The following is a 20,502-nucleotide window of genomic DNA, read 5'->3' on the forward strand; positions in this document are numbered from 1 at the left end:
TTCCCACATTCCGTTTTGCCTGCCAAGATCAGGTCGATGAAATGTCAACAATCGACCTCAAATGCTGCCACCTTGCAATCGAGTTATCGACCTTTCATATGCATTCATCGAACAACTTGACGCCACCTTTTCGCCAACATGTGCAAGGCGTCGACCTGCTTGCAGCGCTGCTTCCAGCACTGCTTGCTGCTTGTTTGTATTGGTTTGTTATTGAAAATGAAAAGGAAATACATTGATCGATTTTAATCATTTTATTAAAAAAAAATAATAAAAATCCATGTATAATAAAAATAAGGTATATAATGGAATCGGTGCATCCGGGTTGTCTGGATTGACGATTCAAATCCGACTGAGTATATTGATGAATACCTCCTTGCCCTTGATGACACAGATATGTGGCTGAGGAGGATTCTTCAATGTGCGTGAACCACGGGATCTCCGATGGGGAAAATTGCTCGAAATACTATCGATGGCCAGGTCCTGCTGCTGTTGCTGTTGATGCTGTTCCCCGGAATAGCACCCTGGACTTAAAGGATACTGCTGCGGGAAAGCTGATGCTGTTGGCTGGTGTGATAGAAGTGGAAATAAGCAATGTGGTGATGAGGGAAATCATCTTTCTCATTCGCCGATTGATTGAGTCGGATGTATTCATAGCTGAAACAAAATAAAATGATTAGTAAGTGAAAAGCAGAAATGAATTCCCTACTCACCAGTTGTATGATCCGGATAAAAATGCGAACATTAAAATATCATGCGATTACGTTCGCTTACCTCGCCTATTTTCATTCTACTATACAATGGAATCAGTGCATTCGGGTTCCTCCGGGTGGTAATTCAGCTGAGCAAGTTGATAAATACCTCCTTGTCGTTGAGTTTTCGTGTCTGAAGAGGATTTTTGAATGTGCGCGAAGCACGGAACCTCTAATGGGGAAAGTTCTTCGCAATTCGCGACTACGAAGCTGAATTTGACAGCTTGTGTGCGTGAAGCGAATGTCAACAAAGAATTGCAAAAAAAAAAGTGATTTTTAAACGCACCGTTTTTAACGTTTTTTGCAAAAATTTTCGTAATGGTGAGTATGTATCGAAAGAACTATCCTCTAGGATGCTAATTTAGTTAAACCACATAAATTTACTGCAGGGGAAAACGTTTTCTTACCGCATCCAAAGGACACTGTCTTTACTTGTGAAAAAGTAAACAAACTTTCAGGATACTAAATTTTAATGAAAATTTATAATTGTGTGCAAAATTTATCTTCCAAACGGTTGAAAAATGAGTTTTCCTTATGCAGTGAAAAAAACTTTGCCGTAGCTTAAGCTGAATTTAACTTATAAGTGTTTTTCTGTGACCTTGTTTCATGCATTATCAGGAGCCATCAGTCGGAGAAAATGAAACCTGCTACGTGGCTGTGGAGTTTGCGGATGTGTTCGATTACGCTGCGGGTGGAAGCCGTTTAGTCGTCGAAGGCGAAAGAGTATTCAAAGCTGGACATATTTTAATAGTTGGTGTTGAAGAAGTTCACGATGAAGGCTTCAGTATTTTCTCGTCCTGCCTCCAGTCATCATCTCCAAGCTCGGAACCCCATACAATAAAAATTCGTACGAAAATCTCTTTCTCCAAATAGTTGTTTTCGTGTTCCTGCAAAGCTGGCAAAGGGAAGTGCAAACACGTCATGGCTGTTTTGTGTCATTTGCTTAAGTATGTTTCATTTTATTTCTTTATTATTGCACATTTTGCACCAAGTTGAACTGCTTCACACTTTTTCAAAAGTGCGAAAATGTGAATGTGAATACTTGGAGAGTAGAAGTTCGACACGGTGAAATGGAGGCTACAAATACGGGAGGTTTTTGTAGGTTCTATCTTTAGCCGTAGTCGTTGGATCCAGTCTAGATACCGCGATTTGTCCATTTTCGGAGGGAAGGCATGAAAAGAAATTCCGGGGCGATATCTCTGCTTACATCCGGGGACGACACAAACAATACGGCTTTTGAATTTTGCAGATTGTTCGGAGTCAGCTCCAAGCTAATTTCGTCTGACTTGCATGTTCTCCGGGCAATTTGCGCAGCTTTTGACGTCCATATTTCACACGTTCTAAGGAAAATATTTTGAAAAATATTAGAGCACTGATTGAATAGAAGCCAGATCTTTGTATTTTAGGTATTTTATGAACACTAAGCGGATATTTTTATATCAAATTTCATTAATTCGGTTTACCTCTCTCGCAAGTAGATTGACAGAGGGTGTACTTCAACGGCTTTTTTTCACTACCAAATGACAATAAATTTTGGTTTGGTAAATTTTCAACAATTTCCACTAATTGTAAGATAAACACGGTACAAGTTTTCGAGAAATCAGTATATTAATTACAGAGAAAATATGCAACGGTTTGTTTACATATTTTTCACTCACACGCGAAACTTTCATAGGTGGCGACACCGTACCTTCGATGACGCGAATACCATACCATGGTCAAATTCTGCTGCTGCTGCTGTTAATGCTGTCCCCCGGCATTGCCAACAGGGGTTGGAGGTTACTGCTGCAGGAAAACGGATGTTGTTGGCTGCTGTGATATAAGTGGAAATCCGCACTGTGGTGATGGGAGAAATCATCTTTCTCACTTACCGATTGATGGAAGCAAACGAGTCGAATGTATTCATAGCTGATAAGACAAGATAAAATAATTAATAATTAAAAAGCCGAAATATATTTCATACTCACCAGTTGTATGATCCATTTGTTTTTGTTTGAGATGACAGTTTAGCGGAGTGGAAAAAAGAACCACCAGTGATGCCATTTGGTTTGTTTAATTATTCAGTATTTTCGACTAACGAACTATCCGCGTTGGCGATATTGGGGAATATGCATGACAGTATGGATTTGCAGAAGGAATGAATACACTTTTAAAATGAAAATTATGAATGAACATGATTTTTCCTTAATCAAATTAGTACTCTATGTAAGTGAAAATCACCAATGCCTGTAAGTGGTGAAAAAACGTCATAAAAAAATATGTTTAGAGATAATTTTATATTATAATGATAAGTTTTTTTGAGAATATGTGAACGTCTATAGAAAATAATGCAAATTAGGGTCATGACAACGTACTTTAAGTAGAAAAATTATGCCAAGAAAAACAGGAAGTGGGTTATATCTATGGTATAACCGCAAGGGTGACGTAGGACTATCGTTGATTTAGAGATCATTTGTTTGAAGTTGAATCTAAATCCATCCTGAAGGAATGAATAAATAAATATTTGGGTGACTTCAAAAACGAGAGTGTTACGTTGGAGACTCAAGGTTTTATGCATCCAATATTAGATACAAAAAACCTTGTTCTGAAGAATAATCTTCAGAAGCTTTCCTGCTAACTGCACTTGATTGACAAATCACAAAACCATATGTATGTGGTCGCAGTATTATATGGATAGAAAACATTAAAATTAACTCGCTTGAATGTAATTTTCAATTCCAAGGGGAACTGGCAGATTATTTTTCAGCAACGATCATTTCTTTCCAGGTTTCCTCTCGATAACCAGCAAACGAAAAGAGTTGCGCGCGTGTATGTGTGTGTGTGGCGGCTGCTTCTATGTCTTCCCGAGGAACCGTATTTCGATGCTGATACTCTCTTGGTCACGAGAGTATCAGCATCGGCTTTTCTGTGCTCCCTCACAGTTAAAACAAACTGATTGCATCCAATATTGGATACGAAAATATCCTACTGATGGGAAAGAATAATCTTCAGAAGCTTTCCAGCTAATTACACTTGATTGAAAAACTACGAAATCAAATGTGTTTTGGTCGCTGTGTTCGCCATATAATTAGAAAACATTAAAATAAACTCTTTCGCATGGATGCATTCTTCAATTCCCAGGGAACTGACAGATTATTTTTCAGCAACGATTAGATCTTTCCGGAATTTTCTCGATGCTGTATGGCATCCAAACGAAAATTCTCATTTCAGTTTGGCCTGCAAAAAACTTTTCTAAACTCTAATCCATCAAATTGGGAGCCCTGAAAAGGGCCGATGATTATATGCTAAGCTAATATAGCACCCTCTCCTTGGATTCGATGGGCCAGCTGAATGTCCTTGGGCATGATGTGACGCGTTTTGCGTGGATAGCACACAAATTTGTATCTTCGAATAAGCCTCCTGCAGCGTCATAACCGCGGAACTTTGGAAGCGCAAGTCGGTTTTGAAGTCCTGAGCAATTCCACGATCCAAAAGCTGCAAAGGTAGCTTGCGGATCAGCAATTCGGTCGACTTCCGATAGCGATGAATTTCACGCAAAGTTCCCGGTCGATAGCGATGTGGCTTCTTCACCTATCCTGCGGCTGGTGCGCTTATCCGAGCTGCTTTCGTGTGCCTTACCACTGAAAGACTAATTAGCTATCTGCTTGGTCCCAAACAAACGAGTCGTCACGGTGCGAGAGTAGAGTAAGAAATGAACGAAAGCAAAGGAAGCGTCATTTTATAAACCATAAAAGTATAGAATCTAAACCCCACCCTTATTATATTCGTTGCTTACCCTGAGAGAGAAACGAATAACATCGAAGTAAGTATACAGTAATGTATTTGAATCCGGACACTTTGCGTTACATTTAATACCATACCGCAGCCACAACATTTTCTGCATGTTGAATTAATGCGATTGATAAGTAACTATCAAGAAACTATCAGTAACTATATTAGCAACTATTAATCGCATAAATTCAACATGAAAAAAATGTTATGGCTGTGGTATGATATTGAATGTAATGCAAAGTGTCCGGATTCAAAAGCATTACTGTAAAAAAGAGTTAACTCGACTGAAATTTTTTCGGTTCGGCCTGCAAAAACGAAATTAAGAGCCCCCGCCGACTGCAGACTGACTTGTCGACCGATAGTTCGGTCTGCTTCTTAATCAGTACGGAGAAAAAAAGTATGTAGTGTACAGCATAATGCATAGACGTAAGTATGAGCTTCCCCATTTCACATTCCAATAAGATTAATGGGTTTCCAAGTGGGCGCGCTACATACGGATACGAATGATTTCAATAACCTGTTTTCGAAGCTATCATTAAGCTATTGAAACAATTTTTCGACTCAATAAATAGCAATCATATAACTCTTGGGCATTTTATCTTTTGTATGAAATGATTATCATACTGTTCCGTTGATCCGAAGCAGAATGAATCACGCTTAAAGAAGGAATGGATTTTTTCTTGGAATTTAGTCAGCAGAAATAATGCCCTTTCCCAACAATTAAAAACGACAAACGGTAAACAGTTTCATCAAAGTGATTTCTTCGATATGGAGATATATTCACTACATCATGTCATATATTTCATATTTTTCATTATGAAATTCATATCCATGGCACCTATCGGTATCGAATTATCATCGACACCACGATTTTCGCTAAATGCTCCTTTCAGTTCGGCCTGTAAAAAACTTTTCTGAATTCTAATCCATCAAATTTGGAGCCCTGAAAAGGGCTGTTGATTATATGCTAAGCTAATATAGCACGCTCTCCTCGGATACGATGGGTCAGCTGGATGTCCTTGGGCATGATGTGACGCGTTTTGCATGGATAGCACACAAATTGGTATCTTCTAATAAGCCTCCTGCAGCGTCATAACCGCGGAACTTTGGAAGCGCAAGTCGGTTTTGAAGTCCTGAGCAATTCCACGAACCAAATGCTGCAAAGGTAGCTTGCGGATCAGCAATTCGGTCGACTTCTGATAGCGACGAATTTCATGCGAAGTTCCCGGTCGATAGCGATGTGGCTTCTTCACGCTTCCTGCGGCTGATGCGCTTATCCGAGCTGCTTTCGTGGTGCCTTACCACCGAAAGACTAACGAGCTGTCTGCTCAGTCCCGATGAAACGGGTCCTCACGGTGCGAGAGTAGAGTAAGAAATGAACGAAAGCAAGGGAAGTGTGATTTTATAAAACATAAAAGAATCGAATGTAAACCCCACCCTCTTTATTGTATAAGCTTACTGTATACTCACGAATATAATAAGGGTGGGATTTAGATTCTATACTTTTATGGTTTATAAAATGACGCTTCCTTTGCTTTCGTTCATGGTGCTACTGACACTCGACCGCAACGGTTACGTTTTTAGCGCCATTCTAAAAGAGAAGCATAGAAATAAAAGTTTTCTCCTACAACCGGATGCATAGCTTTTTTCAAAGCTGTATTCGGTACTAAATAAAGCGTTCTTTTTCAGCAACAGTTGTCCGGACATCAGGAAAGGAGGAAGCAGCCGAGAAGCCCCCAACAGCCATTCAGGAAGTTGGTTCGGTCGGATTGGCCACTTTGACCGGCAGTTTTCACTGCCCCTTGCGTGTCCCGCTGTTTGCGCCCGTTTCATCAGCAACGTTTCCCCTGCCAGCGACGCGCGATTTTGGCGCAATCTTCTTCTCATCAGTCATCAGCAGCTCAGGAGGTGTAAGGTGTGAAAGGAGGTTATTTTCGCTTCGTCGTTTCGAGCCGCTGCGGCTGTTGCCCTGCCGTCGGCGGTGTCCGGTCCCTTCCCCGCTACCCCACTACCATTAGGTGGTGATCTTCGAGGAGGTCCTTCAACACGATCGGTGAGTGACCAAACTTTTCATTTTACCAGGAGTTAGTGAAAGATAGGACGCCCAAAGGGTATAGGTTAGGAAATTTTTACTACATATCCCAAATTAATTTTATATAACAGATATTTAAAAGTGACTTTTCCAAGTGTTTTTAAAACAGTGCTTTTCTGCCCCAAGTGTTTTTCAGCCAAGTGATTGCGGTGTTCGTCCTTGTAACTGCGTTGGCATTGTCCCCCGCCGTTACCGTCCTCCGCCGTTTTCGTCCCCGCTGTTATTGTCCCCCGACGCACAACGTACATAGAATAAGAAAATTTAAAAACTTTTTACCTGGCTGTACCTAGGTATAGCCAGCCTTGAACATGGCTTCCAGCAGCTCCGGCGCCGGAAGGCCAACAAATATATACAATGGTGTTCCCACCACCCACACTTCCCCCAAATGGGCTGATCCCTTTGGCGGAAATTTGCAAATTTTATTGTTGAGAGCAACTGATGGTAATATTCTTCCACCCAACCCCTTCGTTGTATCGAAATCGATCCAAGGTGTGATCGGAGATAAATTTAAAGATGCAAAACCTCAACGCGATGATAAAGGTCGCCTTCAATATGTTCTACAAATACGCAACGTCAAACAGGTTGAACCTTTACTGGGTATGAAGTCGCTAACTGACTCGACCCCAATTGAAATAATTTTTCATCCCACTCTTAATCAACGCAAGTGTGTTGTATCTTGCTGGGATGTTGTTTCCATGCCAGAGGATGTACTTCTTACTGAACTCTCTGAGCAAAAAGTTATCGGTGTCAAAAGAATATTTAGATACGATACAATTAAAAAGGAAAAGGTAGCAACTTCTACCCTAATCCTAACTATCAACGGAACAGTCATTCCCGAAGCGATTAACTTCGGTTTCATTCGCGCACCAACCAGAAACTACTATCCAAGCCCGATGCAATGCTTCGGATGCTATAATTATGGACACACTTTCAAGAAGTGTATGAAGAAAATACAGTTATGCCGTAACTGTGGTGTAGCACACCCAGAACTAAACCAAACCGATAAAGAAAAGGCAAAGAAGTTTCAATGCAATGCACCTGCCTCATGCGTAAACTGCAAGGAAAATCACTCCTCCACTAGCAGGAAGTGCCCAGCTTGGATCGCCGAGGACAAAATAACACGAGTTAGGATTGATAAAGGAATCTCCTACAAGGAAGCTAAATCCATTTGTGAAAACAATAATGGTTCTTCCTACGCTAGTAAATTGAAAGAGCGGCTCGACAATATCCAAAACACAGGATGCCAACAATGCAAGTGCAACTGTACACAAACAAAGTCAGCTCCTATTAAATCGAATAAGACTGTTTCTATTCAGGCCAATAAAAAATCTGAACAGGGATCCAGCATCATTCCAATTGACTCTGAGGAAGATTCTGAATCTCCAATGGAAATCGAATCAACTTACTCAAACAAAAGAAAAATCATCTCGAAAACAACAACTTCAGATGAATTCAAATCATCGGAAGATGAACAACCAATTGAGAAGGAATCTTCTAGGAAGAAACCTAAAAATAAGAAATCGACCCCAACCCTACAGAAGACCCAATCCCACCAGAACTACCTATCACAACCCAGCACTTCAACCCAACCAATTGGATCCAATCCACCTACTACCCAACACAAACCCAATCCTACTACCAACAAACCAATTGTTAATGTTTCCAAAAATGATCCGAGACTAAAACTCAAACAATCCAAGGGTGAAAAACTCAACCACAACTAATTTCAACTGATTTCTACTCCACCAATCTCCAATTTATCCTCCACACCTCAGCCCACTTCCCCCCTTCCAATCTTAACATTCAATCCCCCACCTAATCATACACCATCGTCTCGAGACCCTATCCCTAATCGCAAACTTTCCATTCAATGGAACTTGCGTGGGCTTTACAGTTCAATGAACGAAATAAAATTAATGTTAGCGGAAGAGAAACATCTCCCACTAACCCTAGCTTTCCAAGAAACTAAAGTACCGACTGGTACAAACATGAATAGTGCCCTAGGAGGCAAATTCAAATGGTATTTTTGTGACGGACTATCTTCACAACAAGGAGGAACATGCCTCGCTGTCCTAAGTCACCTTTCTCATACTGTGATCCCCATAACATCACCACTACAAATATGTGCAGTCCAACTCAAGGGACCTTTCCAGGTAACCCTTGCTTCAATATACATATCCCTTCAGCACAATATCAATGATTTTGAAGTTGATTTGGTAAATGCTTTCAAACAATTACCACACCCATTTATTATCATGGGTGACTTCAACGCACACCATACTTCCTGGGGAGGAAAAAAATGTGACGCAAGAGGTCATACGATTCTTAGAATCATCCAAAAACTGAACCTCATTATCATCAACGATCATCAACATACCAGACTCGATCCACGTTTTGGATCAACGTCTGCCCTCGATCTCACGATCGCATCTTGGGAACTGGCACCCAGACTAAATTGGTTTGTTGACAATGACCTCAGAGGAAGTGATCACTTCCCAATTCACATCAGAACATCAACAAGGAATCCCAATATTACACTTCGCAGAAAATGGAAATACCAATCAGCCAACTGGGAAGGCTTCGAATCTACAATTGACAGCTTACTTCAAGCACACATAAGCTACTCTGTTGATGACTTTACTCAAGCCATTCTCTCCGCTGCAGAAGTAAATATCTACAGAACAAGTGGGAACCCCGGTCGTAAGGCTGTCCCCTGGTGGAATAATGAAGTAGCACTTGCCATCAAAAAAAGAAGAAAACTGCTTCGTCTTCTCAGACGTCTTCCAGATGGAAACAACAGCAAAAGGATTGCTTTATCCAATTTTCAGGAAGCTAGAGCTAATGCCAGAAAAGCAATAGCCGAAGCAAAAACCCAAAGCTGGACTGAATTTCTTGATGAATTTAATCCTTCAACATCTTCAAAAGAACTATGGAACAAGGTCAACGCTCTCAGTGGCAAGAAAGCTTCTAACTGCTATTCCATTGAGATCAACGGTATTACTACTGAAGACCCTGGTACCATAGCCGAACATCTGGCAGATCATTTCGCCAAATCTTCATCCACTTCGAATTACACCAATGCCTTTAAGAATATCAAAGCCAAAGCAGAACTAGAAGTGTTTCCCTCTGCTACAGGTCAACAGCACGAATACAACAAACCTTTCTCCATGGACGAGCTGCTCTGGGCCCTTAAAAGGTCCAAAGGTAAGTCAGCCGGCCCAGATAATATCGAATACCCGATGATAAGACACCTGCCCCACCATGCGAAAACCCTGCTTTTGCAGATTTTCAACGAGTGCTGGACAAACAGATACTTTCCAGATTCATGGAAAGCTGGCATGGTAATCCCGATCCCCAAAGCAAAAGAGGACAAACGTGATGTGAATAGCTATCGCCCTATCACGCTCCTCAGCTGCTTAGGGAAACTTTTTGAAAGGATGATTAACCGAAGACTGATAACAACCCTCGAAGAACAACAACTACTAGACCCCAGACAACATGCTTACCGTCGAGGAAAAGGCACAAGTACATATTTCTGCCATCTCAACCAATTTCTTCATGACTCCACACAGAAGAGACAACACAATGAACTTGCTTTGCTTGATCTTTCCAAAGCATTCGATACCACCTGGAAGCATAATATCATAGATCAACTCCACCAATGGGGATTCGAAGGTTACCTCTTCGAAATCATTCAAAGTTTCCTCCTCAACCGAAGTTTTCAAGTTTTCTTCGGAGGGTCAATATCTGAAAGCCGAGTTCAAGAAAACGGAGTACCACAGGGCTCTGTTCTTTCGGCAACTCTCTTCCTAATAGCAATGCAATCAGTTTTCGATGTTATTCCACCAAACATCGAAATACTGGCATATGCTGACGATATACTGCTTATGGCCCGAGCATCATTCACTGAACTTGCACGCAGAAGACTCCAGATAGGAATCTCTGCTATCAGCAGCTGGGCAGATTCAATTGGTTTCAAAATTTCAGCACAAAAATCCAATATACTTCATTGCTGCAGTCTAAAAGGTCACAAGAAAAAATTCAAACCATGCAAAATTAATGGTGCACTTGTGAAACGAGTTAAATCAGCTCGAATTCTAGGTGTTACAATAGATAAAAATCTTTCATTCACAGACCACATCAAAAAGACAAAAGCAGATATCAAAAGCCGTATCCGGTTAACGATGGTAATAAGTGGTCGCAGCCGCTTAAGCGCGCGTAAAACCATTTATAAAATCGGTAGAAGTATCGTCTTCACAAAAATGCTATACGGGATTGAACTCTTCAGCAGTGCATCCTGGAAATCAATTGATCATTTAAAACCTTGCTACCATAGCGTAATCAGATATGCCTCAGGAGCCTGTAAGTCCAGCCCAATAAAAGCTTTGCTTGTGGAGGCTGGCCAAGTTCCCTTCGAAATGTTCATCACCAGAGCCTTGGCCAATCGAGCCATCCGAATCTCACAGAAATATCCAAATCTCACATCAACCACCACGAGAGCTAGCAAATGGCTTCAAGACATTTGCAATATCACTCTCCCGGGAGCCGCTCCTCTAACTAGAGAAGGCCCTCGACCATGGTACGACCAAGGACCAAAATTTGACTGGGCTATTAAAAACTCTGTTAGAGCTGGTGAAGCCAACAGTATAGTCACAGCTATCTTCAACAATCACATACATAAACAGTTCCCCTTCCATCGCAAAATCTTCACAGATGGATCTGTTGATGGTGATAAAGTAGGATTTGGAATATTTTCCGACAATGCTCAGATAAAATTCCAATTACCATCCATTTGTTCAATTTTCTCAGCAGAAACAGCTGCCCTCCTCGTTGCGATATCACTATGTGATGATAACACGAAAACGGTGATTTTCTCCGATTCCTACAGCTCCCTGCTTGCACTCCAGAGTGGCGAAAATAAGCACCCCTGGACCCAAAGCATTGAAGCTGGAATCAAGGGAAAGGACATCGTTTTCTGTTGGATCCCGGGACATTGCGGAATTCAAGGAAATGAATTAGCTGATCGTCTTGCCAAAGAGGGAAGAAATTCTGAACTATGGACTGATATCCCCCCGTCCGAAGACATCATCAGATGGGTTGATAACAACCTACGATCGTGTTGGGATATAAATTGGAACACCTCTAATGACTTCTTTCTAAGAAAGATAAAGAATACCACCCATCCTTGGGTGGACAGTACTAAGCGCCCCATTCAAGTATGCCTGACACGCTTGCGTATCGGGCATACTCTCTTAACACATAATTTCTTGATCGCAAATCAACCGCGCTGCACATGGTGCAATGTAAGGCTCACAGTAGAGCATTTGTTAATCAATTGCCCAGTTTTTAACATCTCTAGAACAAAATTTCAGGTTGGAGACAGCATCAGAACTGCATTAGCAAGAGACGACATCGAAGAGGACCGGACCATAAAATTCTTAAAGGATACAGGTTTACTCGACAAAATTTAATAATATAATATCGAAATGAATACACATTAAAAGTATTTTCCTTTTATGTTCTTTTATTTTCAGCAAAAGATGAGCAGGTTTTTACGCCCATTTTAGAAGCAAGCTCTTCAAGCACACTAAAATGGGCTTTTTCCCTGCTCCAATTGTTTGGTTGTGTTTTTGGCCCCAGAGCCGTGTAGGGTGCGGCGATACGACATACGTCCATAGCGGTTACTAAGACTGAGTCGAGCGAGAATAACGAATTTTGCAATAGTTTTTCTTAGTTTTCCTTTAGTTAAATTTCCCGCCCTCAAGGGCAAGAGACGAATGAACTCTCAGAGTTTAAAGTCTCTCTAATTCAATACCTTCCTTCCTTCCTGCTTTCGTTCATTTCTTACTCTACTCTCGCACCGTGAGGACTCGAGCTCGTTAGTCTTTCGCAGACAGCTCGTTAGTCATTCGGTGGTAAGGCACACGAAGTCAGCTCGGATAAGCGCACCAGTAGCAGGATAGGTGGAGAAGCCACATCGCTATCGACCGGGAACTTCGCATGAAATTCGTCGCTATCAGATATCGACCGAATTGCTGATCCGCAAGCTACCTTTGCAGCATTTGGTTCGTGGAATTGCTCAGGACTTCAAAACTGACTTGCGCTTCCAAAGTTCCGCGGTTATGACGCTGCAGGAGGCTTATTCGAAGATACCAATTTGTGTGCTATCCATGCAAAACGCGTCACATCATGCCCAAGGACATCCAGCTGGCCCATCGTATCCGAGGAGAGCGTGCTATATTAGCTTAGCATAGAATCAACGGCCCTTTTCAGGGCTCCAAATTTGATGGATTAGAGTACAGAAAAGTTTTTTACAGGCCGAACTGATAGGAGCATTTAGCGAAAATCGTGGTTTCGATAATAATTCGTTACCGATAGGTGCCATGGATATAGATTTCCTTATGAAGAATATGAAATACATGACATGATGTAGTGAATATATCCGAAGAAATCACTTTGGTGAAACTGCATTATAAAATTATTTGTGTACGAATGCCGCAATCGATAGTCGACTCTAATTTGCGCTGGGTAATTTCCTCGGAGGACTCGATTCCTCCTTTGAGCATTAATAATGTCTTGAATGAATCACATTATTTGAATGATAGAATGAAGAAGTTTTCTGCCAATTTCCTTCAACCTCCAAACGTATCTTTCTCCCGTTTGTCGTTTTCGCGTTCGCTAATCCTTTCTCACAACACCCATTTCTAGTTTGAGAAATTGTTGAGTAAACATTGTTTGCCAGTGCGCGTAGAGCGGGAATTCCTAAAGATTCATTGCACCTCTAATAAATTGCCGAAAGACGTGGTCTTACGTTGATTGCACTTGATTGAAAAAATCCAAAACGAAATGTATTTGGTCGCAGCATTATATGAGTAGAAAGCAAATAATCGCACGAAAATGACTTGATTTTCGCGATGTGAAACATTTTCCGTTTTTCATGTTATGCATCCAATATTGGATACGAAAATTTCCACTGATGGGGAAAAAATATTCAGAAGCTTTCCTGTTAATTGCGATTGATTGAAAAATAACGAAACCAAATGTATTTGGTTGCAGTGTTATATGGATAGAAAACATTAAAATAAACTATTTCGCATGAATGTATTTTTCAATTCCCAGGGGAACTGGCAGATTATTTTTCAGCAACGATGATAGCAACGAGAATTCCGCGCGTGTATGTGTGTGTGTGTGGCGGCTGCTCCGATGTTTCAAGCGGAACCGTGGCATCACTCTCCTCCTGATGGATTCCCTTTTGGCCTTGGGTGCACAAACAGGCTCTTGGTGACACCGTTCATCAGCGTTTTCATGATAAACGAAATTAGCTTCACAACAACAGCGACAACATGCTCCAATCGCTGTTCAATCATAACTGAGTGGGTTTACGAGCGGCGCTCGCTAATATACCGATTTTTGATTTCAATAGCCTGTTTTGAATGCAATTTTAAGACTATTGAAACAAGTTTTTGGATGAAAAAGTAACAAGTATATGACGCGTAGACATTTTATCTTTCAAATGAAGTGTTTATCATACCATTTCGTTCAGTTGTTTAAGAGCTATTAATGCTCAAAATCTCGGTCTCCAGCGTAACGCTTTCGTTCTCGAAACTTTGGTTTTACACCCCGGTATAGAAATGAAAGACGTAGTTCTACGTCAAAAAATTTCATGTAAATTTTAGCAAATATAAACTGATTCGGGCCGACTAATATGATAGAGAATAGTTTGCCTCATACAAACTAATGCCGTATCCAGATGTCGATACCTAATCGTCGTCATCGTGAATAGGTAACAGCGTTACGGTCGTTGTTAGGTCGATGTTTTTTTCGTCGATTGGATTGTGGGTGATTCCAGGGGTACGACTAAAACGTCAAATCCCTCATATTGCCAGTGTACCCAATATTGCTGCGGTTCACTGACATTTTGGTTCTATCAATTACTGTTGTTTACATCTCGGTCCGGTTATATAGTCGAATAGTGGCTAACTTTAAACTCCATGTTAAATGTGAACACCTCCATGTGAAACCGAAATATGAAAATCGCTCATGCAGCTAGAATAAAGCAGCGCATTTTTCGATTTCAATCCTCGTAAATGATATGTTGATAAACAAATGACGCCATATTGATTTTGATTTTGGGTAGCCTATATTCAATTTATGTCTAACCCCTGGGTGATTCGGGCCGACAGCGTTACGGTCGTTGTTAGGTCGATGTTTTTTTCGTCGATTGGATTGTGGGTACCATCTTTACAGTGAATCACATTTATCCAAAATGAAGCATATCTTTACATTTGGCATCTCTGGTTAGAAAACAACACTTGTATAATATTGTCAACAAAGTTCATAAAAAATTGTTGTGAAATCATAGTCAGTGGGAAGAAGTTCATATGTTGCCGGTAACTTTTTATAAAACTCTAGCTGCTAGAAATTGTTCATGGTAAGCTCGTAAATGCTATCGCTATTATCGGCTATTTAACTATTGTTCTTGTTCTAGCTTCCGAAATGCGTTCTATTTTCGCAAGCAATTCTCATCTGCGGTGGAAAATAAACGTTTGAATCTAAGCGACACATGTATAAAACAACTAAAAAAGATCTGCGACGGTCGGAATTTCATCCGGGTTACGGTCGAAGGTGGAGGATGCTCTGGATTTCAATACAAATTCGATTTAGACGACAAATTGGAGGCAAATGATTTAGTTTTCGGTGAAAATCATGCAAAAGTCGTCATCGATCAAGAATCGATTGAATATGTAAACGGGTCCACTGTTGATTTCCACACAGAACTGATACGGTCAGGATTTCGGATAATTGATAACCCTAAAGCGGAACAAGGTTGTTCATGTGGAGCCTCATTTTCCATCAAAATTAATTGATTTTGATGGGAGAATGCTTCCGAAATAAAGAACTTAGTTGGATGTAGTAATAAAATGTATTTAAGTGTTTCTTACTGGAATCTGCGAACATATTAGAATATTTCGTATCAAATATTTTCATACTTGCAAATAACAGAAAACGTTTCACCACCAAGGCGTCTAGCTAACCATTCATTTTTAACAACTGCCAGTTTTAATGTTTCGCATGTAAATTTAGCGTTTAAGTTAGTGTGAAGGGCTCTTGCCATTCCAACTATGATCAACAAATCACTTTCCCATATTGCGTCACTGAGATCTGTAAAGAAAGATGTCAGTCATATACGGAGTACTTTGTGTGCAGACAGACCTGGTGTTATAAGGCGAAAATCTAGACATGGGCCGTTTTGTTCATTACCAAAAATTTGCAGCATGCCGGTATTGTATGCGTAACTAATAATCTTACATTCCATACAACATTGTTTTACCAAATGTTTTAGTTCCCCATACGTAATATCGTTCAACGCTGGTTTCGTGTTGGCACAAAGTAACACCTTTGTTTTTCTCTTGAGAAGCTCTCTTACGAGAGGTAGAATTCCTAGTACTATGTCTGTCCCTGAATTGTCTGTAAAAATTGTTGCACAAGTATGTGGTGGTCCCTAGAAAAACAACAATTAGAACAAAAAAAAAACCTTTCAACAGAAACGCCGATTCAAATTCAATGAACTATATGATTCTCACCTGTATTCTTTGAAGCCATTCGTCTAAACAATCGATTAACCAAGGACGTTTCTGAATGCGTTCCATAGCTTCATCTAATCCGAAGTTAGTATCACTCTCGAGTATCTGGGAAACCGCTTGTGCGCCCCAGTCGAACATATTCCCTGTTAGATTGGGATGTATATATTCATAATGTCAAGTCAATTTTAGTATGGTTAAATTAAAGGTTAAATATGATTATAGGCGACTGTTAGTTTTTGTAAAACAAATGAGGAAATTATTGAAACACGAATGTGCGCAATAGATATTCACAATCGACTCGTTGTGAATATATTCAGAGGAAGATTGATCTGCATCAAAGCATGGAGTTATTTTGAATTTTTTATTAAAACCTAGTAATAGCAAACCGCGGTCCATAACTTTTAATGGCACACTTGAACAGTCTGAACAGGCTATAGCATCTAAGTTTAACGATTATTTTGTCAATAGTGTTTCATTGATCAATCAGCCCGTTGAATAGGTCGATGAATCTGATGAAATAAAACAGCCGGTTAATAGTAGATGTACATTTGAATGTTTTCACCCAATTACATCAAACGAACTTAGAACTATTTGCTTTTCTTTAGGAAAAACGGCTAGAGTGGATAATACCAATACTAGAGTTATTCAAGATTGCTTTCATATCATCGGTCACATCTAGCAGGACCTTAATAATAAATCTTTGCTAACTGGGCTTGTGCCTAAGGTGTGGAAGGAATCTTTAAAAGTTCCAATTCAAAAGGATGCTGGAACGATTCAAGCCGAAGAGTTTCGTCCCATCAATATGTTGCAAACGCTACAGAAAATATTAGAATTAGTCGTTAAAGGCCAGCTGCTGGAATATTTAAATTCCAATGCTTTGCTAATACCAGAACAATCGGGATATCGGGAAGGTCATTCCTTTGAAGCCGCATTGATCTTGATATTAGCAAAATGGAAAGAGAAGCTAGAGTGCAAAGAGAATATCATTGCTGTTTTCTTGGATCTAAAACGCGCTTTTGAAACAATTTCTAGGCCCTTGTTGTTGAATACGATTAAGCGCTTTGGATTTACGAATACTGCATATAAATGGTTTAAAAGCTATTTAAATGACACAACTCAACAGACTATTTTTATTGATTTAATTTCCAATCCCCTAGAGAATAATCTAGGCATACCTCAGAGATGTGTATTAAGGCCTCTTTTATTTATTATGTATATCAATGACATGCGAAGAGTTTTACGATTTTGTGATATCAATCTTTTTGCAGATGATACTGTGTTATTCATTGCAGCTCATGATTTAGATCAGATCGTTTTACATTTGAATGGAGATTTACATTCTTTAAGTATGTAGTTGAATTATAAGCAATTGAAATTGAACACAAGTAAAACTAAATATATGGTAATTTCGCGAAATCGTTTAAATGAAAACGTCTCCATTGTAATTGATAATGTGACTATTGATCGAGTTCGGGACATTAAATATGCGTGATAATTGATGACAAACTCAAGTTCAACACTCACATTAACAAATCAATCATCTCCCCTCATTAGGTTTTTGCTCTTCCATTTCATTTTTAGCCATAGATACACAAATATCGAGATTACAGCGCTCGCGAAACAAAATAATGCGGTTGATACTAAAATGTAACAGATTCACTTCCTCATCTTTAATGTTGGACGCTCTGCAATGGCTATCCGTGAAGCAAAGAATTGTTTATTTAACTGTAGTGTTCATTTTTAAAGTAAATAACGGTTTGCTGCCTCGATATTTGTGTGAGCGAGTTGAAAGAGTAAGTGACTCTCATAGTTATAACACTAGAAACGCGAATGAATTAAGAACACCCCATTTCTTGACATGTGCTCCACAAAATTCGTTGTATTCTAAAAGAATAAATTTGTTCAACTCGATGCCAAGACATATTAAATGTGCAAAAACACTTACAGAATTTGAGAGGCACTGTATTTCACATGTGAAAGCTGTGTTTTATTAATAACCGAACGAATTTTTTTCTAATTCTTATGACGAAAATCTTTACTGACGAAGTTTTATACGAATGGATCATTTAATGTGGACAATTCTTTTGCGATTTGTTTTTAATATTTTTTAATGAATCTGACGAAGTTTTTCTGAACGGATTATATTATGTAGACTATTTCAATTTTTTGAAATATCATTTTTTTAAATTTGTATTGATCTCTATTATGTGTCATGATCTTGGTGATGATGAACTATTTTTATTTTGTCGTTTTTGTAGTTGTATTAATTAAAAAAAGAAAGTAGTCTACAAAATTAAATTGAATGATATTAAATTGAAAGTTTTTTAAATGCTGGTCTAGAAATTTTTCGTAAAGGAAATTTTCTCGATTCCTCTGAATCAGGATATTCATAGTCAATCCAAAACAAGGCTGGGGGTTGGACTTGTGCTCTGGTGGACCACTTTGCTGCAAGGGGCTTGTCGGGACCGTATCAGCTCTGTGGTGGACATGACTGAACATTGACTCGTCTTTTGACATTGCAATTATTTGAACATATATCTGTAAATGAAATCAGTTCGTTTTTTTATGTTTGCTAAACTGATTTCAATGTCGAGAAAAAATTTTTTTTAGATAACTCGTTTTGCTCAAAGCTCTGTAGGGGAGTCGGGACCATCATCATCATGTGCTCTATTGAAAACGTGAAAATAATTGTTCAAGCACTAACTTGGATATCTGTTCAAATTACCTAACCCGCAATCATCCAAAAATTTACAACTACTATTCGAGTCAGCCTTTACACCGTCTACAGCCTAAATTTGTATACATAATCAAAAAGATAGATCTGGCTCCGTTCCTTCGTTAATTGACAGGAACACAATGAAATAGATTTTGAATTAAAAACCACAAAGAACTCTACACGATTTATAACTAAACATATGTATAATAAAGCTAATATTACCCGCCAGTACTCCTTTAATTATTTCCATCCATTTTGCGTTTGTATCTTTCAGAAGGTCTATCCGTTGCAACCGATATTTCAATCTCTTTAGGGACGCTTCGTTCTCCAATCGTTTCTGTTCTTTCCAAGGATCATCAAATCCGTACAATCTGAGCGACGCTTCGTTGAGTTCCAACAGGTTCCTTATGGCCAGAGGATTCCTGTAGAAAAACATCCTGAAACAATAATCATACGTTGGGAAATCAACTTACGAATGAGAATTTTGCTGTTGCAGTATTTTGAGTTGGTTCACAAAATGTTCGCGAAACTGGGCAGCACGATTGAAAGCTGTCGGATCCGAGCCCTGACTTTTGGCAGCTTGTTGTTCGAATTTCAGCACTAGCCGGTTGAAACATTGGAACCAGTAATCCTTAGCCTCGGCATCCTGGCTTAGGTCAAGTGTATCAGGATTATAGCTTTGAAAGTCCTGGAGAAGATGAAAATGTTTAGAAGAAGCCATTTATAAGAAGTTTAATCGACTCCTTTTAATTTGCGTGATATAAACTATTTGTTAATATCTGATGAAAATATAAATAAACCGCTCAGCACCAAGATAAAACAATTGTAGAGGTCATGCTTTTCGTTTGTTTGTTTCTTGTTTTTAGGAGGCTTTAAACTTTGCAGTTCATTCGCCTCTACACTGAGAGGAAAATTTAGTATATATGACCAATTTTTTGGTAAATATTACCAATTCTCTAGTCATTTTCTACTCTACTAATCGTTGGTACATCCTACGAAAAAAAAAAGGTATACACAAATGTCAAACAAAACTATGGTTTGTAAGTCCAGTGTTGGCTCAATTTCGGCTTTAGTAATGACTGATTTTCAGCCAAACTTGAAGACTTGAATCCGGGAAATTTGCAGAAAATTACTGATTTTTCAAAACAAATCAAACCAATTTCATACAAAAAAAAACAAAACATCATAATTTTACTCGCTGCGCCATCTGGTTGCCATTCTAGCGTAAATTCGGCTGAATCAACTCATACGACACCTACATTAGAGCTCAGAACCACATAAGTGATGATGTTTGTTTATTTTACGCATTATTCATTTTATTTCTATTTAGATTCATTTCAACCATTAAATGTCGTCAGTATATGGTAAGAAAGTTAGGGCTTTGTATATTTACGATGCCTTTGATGATCATCGAAAATTTTAAGTTTGTTAATGCATACTGGCTATGAATACTGTGGATAATGGTGATGAAATCGATATCACATTAAGAGCCCCGTGTAATTACTTCGCCTGCTTTTCTGGCTTACTGTTCGTCCGGGTCTCAAACGTCGTTTTTAGCTCCTTGAATTCCTCGTTAAATCCACTTCTTTC

General features: G+C 39.4%; 2 protein-coding genes and 1 long non-coding RNA gene across 3 annotated transcripts; 1 reads left to right on the forward strand and 2 right to left on the reverse strand.

The window, feature by feature from the left end:
• Window positions 1–236: 236 nt before the first annotated feature.
• On the reverse strand, window positions 237–2,923 carry LOC129769014 (uncharacterized). Its single transcript, XR_008741782.1, has 4 exons — window positions 2,717–2,923; window positions 2,213–2,657; window positions 711–2,089; window positions 237–654 (listed from the first exon to the last, which is right to left on the reverse strand). It is a non-coding gene; the product is annotated as an uncharacterized LOC129769014 (long non-coding RNA).
• An 11,897-nt stretch (window positions 2,924–14,820) lies between these two features.
• On the forward strand, window positions 14,821–15,534 carry LOC129769006 (iron-sulfur cluster assembly 2 homolog, mitochondrial). Its single transcript, XM_055771011.1, has 2 exons — window positions 14,821–15,043; window positions 15,101–15,534. Exons 1-2 carry the CDS (start codon window positions 14,994–14,996, stop codon window positions 15,477–15,479), a joined length of 429 nt encoding a protein of 142 aa, XP_055626986.1. The 5' UTR covers window positions 14,821–14,993; the 3' UTR covers window positions 15,480–15,534.
• On the reverse strand, window positions 15,517–19,715 carry LOC129769004 (4'-phosphopantetheine phosphatase). The gene is made up of 5 exons (XM_055771008.1): window positions 19,386–19,715; window positions 19,135–19,334; window positions 16,197–16,339; window positions 15,826–16,114; window positions 15,517–15,774 (listed from the first exon to the last, which is right to left on the reverse strand). The coding sequence occupies exons 1-5, from the start codon at window positions 19,631–19,633 to the stop codon at window positions 15,587–15,589; spliced, it is 1,068 nt and encodes a 355-aa protein (XP_055626983.1). The 5' UTR covers window positions 19,634–19,715; the 3' UTR covers window positions 15,517–15,586.
• Between the last annotated feature and the right edge of the window lie 787 nt (window positions 19,716–20,502).

This window comes from Toxorhynchites rutilus, chromosome 2 (assembly GCF_029784135.1).
Source record: "Toxorhynchites rutilus septentrionalis strain SRP chromosome 2, ASM2978413v1, whole genome shotgun sequence".
In the NCBI taxonomy this organism is placed as follows: Eukaryota; Metazoa; Arthropoda; class Insecta; order Diptera; family Culicidae; genus Toxorhynchites; species Toxorhynchites rutilus.

Excerpts from the sequence above, each read along its gene's own strand:
- LOC129769006 (XM_055771011.1), top strand. The coding sequence starts at position 14,994 with ATGTTGCCGGTAACTTTTTATAAAACTCTAGCTGCTAGAAATTGTTCA. Across the intron at positions 15,044-15,100 it reads GCTGCTAGAAATTGTTCATG|CTTCCGAAATGCGTTCTATT; the intron begins GTAAGCTCGTAA and ends TTCTTGTTCTAG.
- LOC129769004 (XM_055771008.1), bottom strand. The coding sequence starts at position 19,633 with ATGGCTTCTTCTAAACATTTTCATCTTCTCCAGGACTTTCAAAGCTAT. Across the intron at positions 19,335-19,385 it reads CAACAGCAAAATTCTCATTC|GAATCCTCTGGCCATAAGGA; the intron begins GTAAGTTGATTT and ends GTTTTTCTACAG. Across the intron at positions 15,775-15,825 it reads TTTTCGCCTTATAACACCAG|ATCTCAGTGACGCAATATGG; the intron begins GTCTGTCTGCAC and ends CTTTCTTTACAG.